Source organism: Mytilus trossulus, unplaced genomic scaffold (genome assembly GCF_036588685.1).
Source record: "Mytilus trossulus isolate FHL-02 unplaced genomic scaffold, PNRI_Mtr1.1.1.hap1 h1tg000122l__unscaffolded, whole genome shotgun sequence".
In the NCBI taxonomy this organism is placed as follows: Eukaryota; Metazoa; Mollusca; class Bivalvia; order Mytilida; family Mytilidae; genus Mytilus; species Mytilus trossulus.
In genome coordinates, this window is record NW_026963298.1 from 1324388 (window position 1) to 1335886 (window position 11499).

General features: G+C 31.7%; 1 protein-coding gene across 1 annotated transcript; it reads right to left on the reverse strand.

The window, feature by feature from the left end:
- Positions 1-263: 263 nt before the first annotated feature.
- On the reverse strand, positions 264-11127 carry LOC134700080 (uncharacterized). The gene is made up of 8 exons (XM_063561451.1): positions 11124-11127; positions 8832-9977; positions 6569-6675; positions 4282-5526; positions 3671-3701; positions 2412-2680; positions 1524-1551; positions 264-574 (listed from the first exon to the last, which is right to left on the reverse strand). Exons 1-8 carry the CDS (start codon positions 11125-11127, stop codon positions 264-266), a joined length of 3141 nt encoding a protein of 1046 aa, XP_063417521.1.
- Between the last annotated feature and the right edge of the window lie 372 nt (positions 11128-11499).

Sequence of the window (11499 nt, forward strand, 5' to 3'; positions counted from 1 at the left end):
AACAAAAATATTTGGCATTTGTTGAAACAAAAATGAAATATATCACTCAATGTTTTTACATTGGTTTCAAATCTGTCTTAAAATTCAAAACGGACTAGACCGATTACGTACTGTTTTTTTTTATATATAATCCAAGATGGCGGTAAACTGCATGCAGCTAATCTAAATTATCCATACTCAGATGATTTCTATACAATGTTTTGAAAAGCGTGTTTTTAGATGCATTCAAGAGAAAATCAAGCTAAATACAAAATCAAAAAATGTTAAAATAAATCTGATAATGTGTTGTCAACGATTTTTACATTTTTTCCAATGTTACTGAATGCACGTGCGATTTCTCGCAAGGTTGGTTTCAGATTGTGCATCCTACAAAACTTGAATCTCCAATCTTCTAAGATCTCCCGGTTCAGTCTAACCAAATCTTTTTCATTTTGTCTGTGGCTGATCTGTTCCCAGATATTAAAGTCCATTCCAAGCTCTATTAGGAACGGGAGGGAGTTATTTCCTACCAATGGAGCCAATCGGTCAATGTGTTCTGCTGTAGGTACCTGATCCCACTTCTCAGGTTCCATGTCTGTGTTGGTCAAAGAAAAATAAAAACATACGTGCTACATGTTAAGAATTTGAGTAGAATATTTCGAATATTTCGACAAAATAAAAAACTATTGATGTAAACACGAATATAAGCTACTGGTCTTATTTTTGAAACAGCAATGTGTATAATAAATTGTAACGTATGACTGTTGTTTCAACTCTAAGACCAAAACAACTCTAAACGAGATTTATTTATTTTGAAAGTCTTATAGAAGCAAAGTACACAAATGCATTACATGTGATTCTATAGAAGACTTAAATTGTAAATTATATCACCGATCAAATACCAACAGACATACCATGGCCATTTTTTAAACATATCTCTATTGACCAAAGCTAATAATGTTGTTTGTGTAGCAGCTTGTTAATTGTATATTATGTAATTTAGAATATTATTATTTTTTATAGGAAATCACTGATTACTTAAAAACAAATGTGACGAAACATCACGTCTTTTAAAAAATCTTCAATTTTTCGCATTTATCAAAACATTGTATAAATTTACAATACTGCTTGCCAAATGTTCCATTTAGTAGAATGTAATATATTTCCGCTTGCTTATTGAACCTTTTTAAATGCCTTTTTTGCATCGTTGTACATGTAATGAAGGTGCAATAAAATACACGTATACATGTATCTTAACATTGATTCTAAATACAAGGGAAACTCCATACCTACAATCATGTTACATAAAAGTTAAAGGTTAAGTTAGTTATAGAACCTGGTTTATGAACCATTTCATATATAAGAAAATGTCGTTGCTTATTCAGAAATATGGCAGTTCTTATCCATTTGTTTGATGTGGTAACGCTTTTAATATTTCCATTTAATTAGGGACACTCCGTTTTGAATCTTCCCCTCAGTTCAGTATTTTTGTGTTCTTTCTGTTTATTACACTTATAGGATAATGTTGTATTCACATTACTTACCAAAATAAATAGGCTTGCCTTTCACAAGCTGGAATAATAAAAAAAGATACCGTCTACACAACTTTCATTATATGATTAAACACATTTTGATGCACAAAACAGTAAAAGTGTATGTGATATAAGCATGCTTAGTACTAATTAAAAAACATAAAAGTCAGAATAGAGACGAACACATTCTTATAAATACTTTGATGTTATATATACATATTTGTTTATGCTGTCTATTAGCAAGATGTGTTTCAAATTATACTTTAGTTCTGGAAATTTACATATCAAATTATACTTGTTTGTCTAAAAGGTGTAATTCTTTTTTTTTCTTTTCAGGGGAAAAAAGTCTAGATTTTTTTTTCCAAAAAAATATTTATGTTTCTGCTTGTTATCTCTGTAATGTTTTACTTTAGAAAACCCTTTATATCCTAAATGCATCTATGCAGATTTATCAATCAATTTGATATCTGTTCATATGTGAGCCAAGGCTCCGTGTTGAAGGCCGTACTTTAACCTATAATGGTTTAATTTTTAAATTGTTATTTGGATGGAGAGTTGTCTCATTGGCACTCACACCACATCTTCCTATATCTATATCATATTGAATTGATTAATCTTGTCTAATTTGAAAGCCTTAATATGAATTTAATAGGATGCATACTATTATAATCTTAAATTTACATTCATATTTATAATATTGACTTCAGTACCGTCAGTATGCGTAATATATGCGATATCAGAATTTATTTCGATTTTTTTATGGTCATAGGTAAATATATCTTTTTTTATCATTAATAATATATCAGGCTAAAATCGTTATAAAATATATCACTTAAAACAAAGTGCACTGATTAAACAAACACTGTCACTATATATTGTGATAAATTATAAAAGATGTACCTTGCAAAGTATGTGGATACTTCTTTTTCCTATTTTCTGTAACGCTGATTTGACGTCTTCAAATGTCACCACCAAGCTATCTCGACATTGTCTTAATATTTCAAAGCATGCAGTCTTTGGATCTTCAGTTTCCAATATGGTTTCAACTTCCATGTTCGACAATCCAAGATGTATTGCCATCTCTTTAGCATCAAATGGACTGAAGAATAACGACAGGCGACGTAAGTGTAAGTCTGAGGGTGTCGCTCTCATGAAGTCTTCTTTAGTAACTGTATCAAAATACTGCATATTTATAAATACCAACACAAAATAGCCCTTGAATTTTCAAAAGAGATGCATCTTACCAAAACACCAAAAGGATACACAGATACATACCAGTATTATTCAAAAACTGAACATAATGTATAAAAACAACATTAAACTGGGAAACTGGTACATACTTGTACCACATAATTGCTTTCGAACTTAAACTAAAATGGTATATATTATCTTCCAACTAGGCAAAGACATACGAGACGGAAAATGTTCACATATTCTTTTAACTAATCTTCACTAGTCAATCCCTTTCAGATTGACAGAAGGCTAATTTAATGTTGGTGTTCATAGATTTCTTATAGATATTTCTCTCATTGGCATACATATCACATCGTCTTGTTTATATATTTTTGCACCTGTTCCAAGTCCCATGTATTTGTTAGATAACACTTGATGAATTACAGCCTACTACACGCCACATGATTTAACTTCATTTTGAATATTTAACTCAAACTTTGTTGGCCAAGGGGACCTTAGTGTCCAAACATTTGACAAGCTATATGACCAGTAATGTTACACAAAAACATAGTATTTACAAAATAAGGTTAACTTTGCTAACTGGAGTTAAGCAAAGTTTATTTAAACTTTATCATTGTTTCCAATACGAAAGTATGACTAGTTTTTTTCATTTAATGGCGTCAATAATGATGCAGAAGTTACTTAGAAAATGCAAGTCAAAATCTTCGACATTAAAGATGCTTTATATCTTGTCACCAGCAAACAAATGTTGTGCTATCAAACAAATGTTGTATTTTTTTAATAAGTAATATGTTCATCGATAAATTCAGAAGTCATATCAAACTATTTTTTTGGACTTACAACTATAAAAATGTAAATAGTTGAGAGGTTCTTAATGTACGTAAATCAATTGTTCTGAAAAAAAATTAATGACATCAAACTAGAAAACAAGATATCCAACAATCTAAATAAAACATGTACAATACCTGTGCACCCTGGTTTACACTTCACTTCATCCTGAGAAGAAAATGAAATTAAGTTGAATTGCATTATAACTATTGTTTACATCATTTTGGTACATACGTATAAACAAATGGATGGGATTTAACCTCAAATGGATGGGATTAAAATTAAAAAAACGATCGTCAAATTTAAAAAAAAACTTGTTTTGTATTAGCATATATCAGTGTATATACCGTTTGAAATTAAGAATTAATCCTTTCCGTATTTTAATTCGTTTTCGGGGAAAATACATTTAAACTTTTTATTTTTAAATTTGCATCTATTTACAAGGCATGACATATAAAGTCAAACTTGAAGAAAACCATGTCTAGCATTTTAGCCAAACAAATGTGTTTACATTGATCCTCGTCATTATCATTAAGTTATTGTTTCCTTTTGGTTAGCTGACAAACATATCATTGTTTCTCTGGCAAGACAATTTCACTCGGAGTGTAATGTTTAATAATATATAATTCTTAACAATAAGCAAGTTTGTCGGAATCAAATTTAAATGTCTTATAGAACTATGAGTGTATTTATATAAGTGTGTTGCCTGTAGTTCACACTAATCGAAACTTTGAATAACATGTACTACCTTTTCTGCAATCCATGACATGATTGTGTGTATGCTATGTTCAATATCATGCGAAGGACATATCCACAATTGGTCTTTGTCAGTAAGATCGTTAACTTGCAGGAAGCATGGTTTATATGGTGAGTTACAACATATTCTTGTCACAAAAGATGTATCATTGATTTGAGTCTGATCGCTACTTGTTCTAATATAGAGATCACTTATTTTCTCTAAGGCTGATGCAAGACATTCACAGATGCTGGAAGCTACATCTCTCGCTATTAGTGTGTTTGAAGTGGCATGAACAAGACGAGCAATGATTATCTCATCTTCACAGGCAATATACATATCCAGACATGGATCAATGGTGAATACCCCCGATCTATGGAATAACATGTCCTTGTTGGACTGCCCGTATGTTTTCACTGCCCAGACATAAAGGCAGTAGCTTATAAATCTGAAGGATAATGCAGGAGGTATCATAAATGATGATGTTTGAAAAGCTAGGGCAATACTCCTGTGCGTGAAGCCAGCTGACTGCAGGTATCCAGAATCATCTTTAGCTCGTACCATACTAGCAACATAGTAAAAATCAGCAGGGATACGCATTCGGTTAGAATTGTATCTCATCGGTTCAACCAATATATCGAGATGGGTCATAACATTTAATAGATAATCTTTGTCTTGGTAAAATTTTACATATTTCTTTCCCTTCCAAACGCCTTCTATTGCTTGTTTTGATACCACCCCTGACTTGCCCATTGCATCCCATATTTCTTCTCTTTTCTTGTCGCCTTCACAAAATTGCCTATCTGTAACAATTGATTTAAATGCTTCGATGAGAAGAGTGGGAGACAAAATAATTCGGTCGTCCAATTTATGTTCATCGAAGTACAACAACTTGCCAATTGAATGTTGAAATTTCAGAAACACCTTCAACTCAACTTCTGACAACGGCCTAATAGGTTGCAATGAGTTTATTTTCTCTAGATGCTCTAGTGTAATTAGATGGATGTTGCGTTTGATCAACGATGCAAATTCTAACTCTAAAGGGATAAAGCATTTTGGAAGGGGTTCACCCCATGTTGGTTGTCTCTCTGATTCCCTGATGATAGCGACCTTTATCTTCGCCATTTCAGGGTCATGTTTGTCTTTAGCATTTACAAATATTTTATCACTGATAACCAATTGTTGAATTAATGGATCTTCGTTGAACATCTTGTAGATTTCTTCAAATATGTCATTTCGTCTTTGTTCAACTTCATTCTAAACATACAATACAATATGTTCTAACCTTTATTTATAACTTTATTATCATAAAACTATTCATTGAAGGTATGCATGTATCATATGTATATAAAAGTTCCATTATAGCAAAGTTATAAAGTTACATTTTGAATTAAACGTTATGCTTTTTTGAAGGACACCTACATGGAAAAGAATTGCATTGACAATATGCAGTACGATACGTAATGAAAAAAACACCATGTATCCTGCAATTGTGTGTGTCATTATACTCTAACAACCCAACAAATATCGCTAGATTGTATATGTATACTTTACAGATACCGCTTAAAATGTCCGTCAACTGCCCGACTACCTTGTGTGTTGTTGTTGAGTGTTGTATTAACATCTATGGCCTCAGAATATGCGCATTACAGTTGCATTCCAATGACATATCGCTTCTCCCTCTTGTGTTACTGAAAATCTGAATCAATTTACGTTTTGTTTTGTTTTTCTAGCAAATCAGTAATTCGAATTGTCTGACAAACATGAGCAGCAGGATGCACTCCATTTTCTACGGCGCCAATCTAAACTTGGATATGTATATGTAATTAACCATAAAACAATGACAATACATCATGTGCTAGTTATGTTACGTTAGCTCATAGCTCTGAAGTGAAAGACAAGAAAAATACTTTTGTTTTTAATATTATTTGTTTTTATTGTTGAAATTATTTGTTATGTTAAAATAAATAATTATCAACTTGAGCGTGTAATATTTTTGCCCATTCAAGATTTTTTTCTGTGTACAACGAAAATGAATTCTATAAAAACGTGGGTTTTTGTTTTTGTTTCTAAGCTAACACATGGAAAACATTTATAGCAGGATCAAGACAATATCTGTTTAGTACTTTGCTTACTGAAATCGCGTGACTTCTGTTTCTTAGCCTCGTACAATAACAGGTGATATTTAAAGACACTAAACAGTTATTGTCTATTGATTCTTCCCTTTTATATTAGATTTATAAACATTCTGAAAGAGTCCATCGTTTTAATCGTAAGAAAATGTTTACATCATACTTACAGCGTTTACCTGATCTTTGTGCGTTAAAACCACCAGAATTTTAGGAAACCCCTGGATACTTCCTTTACAGTACGTTACAATGGTGTTGATCCAGAATAGGAGATAATCTGTAATGTTTAAAAACAAATAAACCCGAAAATACACAAGGGAAAAGTATTTAAATCATTTGAATGTAAACGTTTTCCGAAATATACTTTTAATACTATTGTTATATACCACAATTGATTTCCCCTAAAAGTCTTTGTTAAATTTGCACTTTTGAAAAAAAGTATGCAAAATTTTCTCATTGACTCAAATACAAAAACACTTGGCATGAGCAACGTTACATGAGCAAATATCTGAAAAATGTATAATTTCCATGTTCCATTTTTCACCAGCATTTTCTTTTTTTATTAAGGCACCTTTATAAAAAATGTATGTTTCAGTATTAACTATAGTATATAATGCACTAAATATTGCCAATTAAACACCATTTCTTATATTTCTTCTAATAAGTTTTATATTTTAAATGTTCAACCCCCAAGCGTTCTCCAACCTCCAAACAAAATCATGGTGTCCGGTGTAGTTTTCTGACAACTTTATCATTCAAAAGATATCTAAATTAAGTAAACAGGCGTCCGATTGTTTCACAAATATGACATATTATATAGAAAACTTGTCCCTTACTGGTCTGATTTTATAATAACTAATACATGTGATATGTAAGGGTCTTGTAAATTGTGTGACAAGAGTTAATTTTCCTTCTGTCACTTCTTGTTTTCACCTGTTGGTACGTTTGGAAAAACAGCAATTGATTTCTTGTAATGCAATGAGAAGATAATTTCCTGAATGTATGACTCCATATGTATAGGTGAAAGGCAGCCATTTTGAAAAATCCGAACTCCTCTGAGATCAGAATTTAGAGAAGAACAGTTGTGTTGTTCTCTCCTGTTAACACCTTTTGGTGTACCTTCTGAGAATATTGCATTGTCAGCACTATAACAGTAAATGTGTTTTATAGAATCTTATTGAATCGATATGTAAATGGAACTAAACTTCTACACAATTTGAAAATAATGATAAAAAGGACTGTGTATTTCCTTTCTGTTTCGTTCTGTCATGTTACCTGATAAATAGTAACAGCATAGCCCTATTCAGCAACAGGAAGGAAGTTTAAGACAATTTCACCGATCAATCACAATGTTAATCTACGCCAACCATTTCATTTAATATAAATTATGATCATTATATTAAAATAATCTTAACATAAAATGCACTATATTGAATTAAAAGACAGGTATTTTTTACTTGAGAATTGTTCATTAACTGGGCACATTTTTCTTCTTGCAATTAAAGTTTAAAAAGATAAATGACATTACTTGCTGTTATCTTCCAAAGATGACCAATTTGAAATGTTGTATTTAACTATATGAGGCAATTGTTTTGAAAAATAATTCCTTCCTGTTACCTGTTACTTGTCCTGTTACACATCATGCTTTCATGCTACCGACATATCGGACTACATTTTAGTATATTACTTAACCTTCTATATTGAAAATGCTAAAATAAATAATTGGCATTTGAAAAAAAATATAGTAAGATTTACTAGATATAGTATTTTTGTCTTATTATTTATTCCCATTAGAAACTATTTTAAATTGATTCACTGTGGTAACAGGAAAGAGCCGGAATTTGTTTGTACAATTTTTAAGATTGCAATTATTATCAAATTGAACAATTGTTTGAATTACTGAAAAACGTTCCCAGATCATCGTTGTCCGTTCTTCCATTTGTGCTATTAAATTACCGATTCTAAAGACATTTCTGTTTGGTTATTTCTATTGTCAGAAATTAAACATGTTCAGACATTGTCTCATATCCCGTTCAGTTCTACAGACAGACATGACATATCATTACACATTTTCTCTTTTTTATTTGTATAGAAGGTCAAGTAACCATTTTACCTCAAATTTGCAAAATATTTCATAGAAACTACAAATAAAACAAAATAACGGTGCGTTGAATTTCCCAAGATGTGTGTTTATGACCCAGAATTATCTTACTGCAATGAAATGTCATTATCATGAGCATATTTTTTCAACCCCTTTTTCTATGCAACTTTGATTTCACTTGGTGATATCAACAGTTACTTGACTGCTAACCTCAACAATAATTGCCAAATTGTGTTGATGTTTAATTTGATAAGGCCTTTTTTAAACATTTACAATATATATATATATATAGGTAAAAATTGTTTTAAAAGCTAATGTCAGTTTATAAATACCTCTTGAGGTTTTATGTCCACTTTTCCCTGGAAGGTATTGTTCATACGGACAGGGATCATCAAGTTGTCTACTCCCATCCAATACAAGTATGTAAATAGCTCTGTATGTTAGAAATGTCTGATGAGTTGAATAGAAAACATCCTGCCCTCCAAAATCCCATATAATTATAGGTGCTATCTTTCTGTAGTGTAGCTTTTTTTTTCCAACTTTAGAAGACTTCTCTAAGAAGCTTTCCTTTGTGATTGACACTTTAACTTCTTTGACTTGTTTGGTAATGCCAAACACACGTTTCAGATGTGCTATAATTCCAGGTTTAGTAACAGTTTCAATATGCAAATCACCAGTGAACCCTGATTTCAGAGAAGCATCAAGAGAATCTTCCATTGGTTTGTATTCATCAAACGAAGCTTCATGGATTTCTCTGTATTTTGTTACATCCGAAGTTTGGTTTTCAGGTGTATAATCTAGGTCGAGTAGATCGTTCCTTGTGTCTGAACTTTCCCCATCAAAATCAAATATAACTGATTGCCTTTCTGAACTACGGAGTACGCCTTGTTCATTTGCCTCGTATAAGTAATCGGTGTCTACTCTTTCTGATTTCTGTCCTGCAACATGACCTGGTAGTTTCTTTTCCATACTTATTGCCAAACTATTAGCACAACCAGGTACGGTTTGAAACTGAGGCTCGGGCAGCGTTTTTGCTTTCACAGATTCTGTCACGAATCGTTCAGTAGATGATGTGTCGTCGCATGATTGTGATTCATTCGATTTATGTTTCAGCTCTTCTTTGCTTGTCGACAATGATGCGTCCTGTGTCTCATCTGATATATTTGGTTTGGTTGATGTGGCATCGCATGTTTGTGATTCATTCGATTTATGTTTCAGCTCTTCTTTGCTGGTCGACAATGCTGCGTACTTTGTCTCATCAGATATATTTGGTTTGGTTGATGTGGCATCGCATGTTTGTGATTCATTCGATTTATGTTTCAACTCTTCTTTGCTGGTCGACAATGATGCGTCCTTTGTCTCATCAGATATATTTGGTTTGGTTGATATAGTATCTGCTAAAGGAACATTTTGTTTTTGTTTTGTTTTGTCTCCTCGTAAAAGGGATCTACAAACTGTGATGTCTTCCAGGGAAAAATCTAAATAAGAGATTATCTAAAACTATGCATACTACATAAAATGATTTTGGCAAATTTCAATATACAAGAACCATTTGATTTTTTAAATGTTGGATATGCATATTTGTATAATTATAAAAGTATTTTTTTTAAGCGACTATTTTTCCATTTTTCGGCATATTGTATAGCTTTCGTTACTTTTAATTTCAATAATAAACAATTTTGATACTAGTATCGGAAATCTTAAAAAAGATCATGTAGAGAGATGAAGATAATAGCTTTGTTTTTACGACAAACACATGATTTAAGCTTCCTTAAAAAAGGAAAATAACAAAAATACCGAACTCTAAGGACAATACTAAGAACAATCAAAAATTGAAAATCTCTTACCAAAAGACCAAAACCCATACATATAAACCAATGACAAACAACTGTCATATTCATGACTTGGTACCATTATTGGGGTAATTGTAATTGTAATCGTTATTCAGCTGTAATTGATTACAATTTTTCAAGTAATCAATTTAATCATAAATCAGCAACAAATCTGATTCAAGTAATTTAATTTTATCAATTCCTTTTTAAATTAGCATGTAATCCTGATTACTTTTTGATTACATTCTGGTTACAATGAAGTGTGTATGGTCAATAAATTAACTTTAACAAAAGTCTGTATAAATATCATATTTATTACCGCCAATACTAGACTCAAATTTGCTGATAATATACTAGAGATGACATGCCTTTTGGTGTTACTTCGAAAACTTGTTTATTGCTTGTATTTTTTCTATGTGCTCTGTCTATATATAGTAATCAAAGGTTCCAGTATTATAATTTAAAACACTAGACGGGCAATTCGTCTACAGCGACGCTCAGATTGAAATAGTTTTAAAGTCAAACAACAACAAAGTCGAAGAGCATTGAGGACCCAAAATTCTAACAAGTTGTGCCAAATACGACTAAGGTAATCTATGACTGGGCTAAGAAAATCCTTAGTGTTTTCGAAATGTTTTGTTAACAGGAAATTTGTGAAAATGACCATATAATATATATTTATGTCAAAACCAAGATGCTGACTACTGGGCTGGTGATGATCTCGGGGACGTATGATGCATTTATGCCTTTTTATGTTTCTTTGTTACATATATGACGTGGCTTTGTACTTACACATTCCGTCATTGTGTAATTGTAATCTAGTAAACCTGTATTTTCTTGTCTTACATTTTTGCTAATATGATTGATCTGTATGCCATTTCGTGCTTCTTTGCTTCATATGTGTAAGTCGTTTGGTGATCAAGATCATAACACAATGTTGACTGTTATATTTTTGAAAATTGTACCTATTATATTTATGTGCTTTGTGTATGCATCCTTGTCAGTATAATGGGATTTGTCAAACAAGTGAGAGTTATAGCTAGCTATTAAACCAAGTCCAATACACCATTTTCTACATAAGAAAAAGCTGTACCAAGTCAAGAATATGACCGTAGTTATCCATTTGTTACCTTAGCCGTATTTGGCACAACTTTTTGGAATTTTGGAT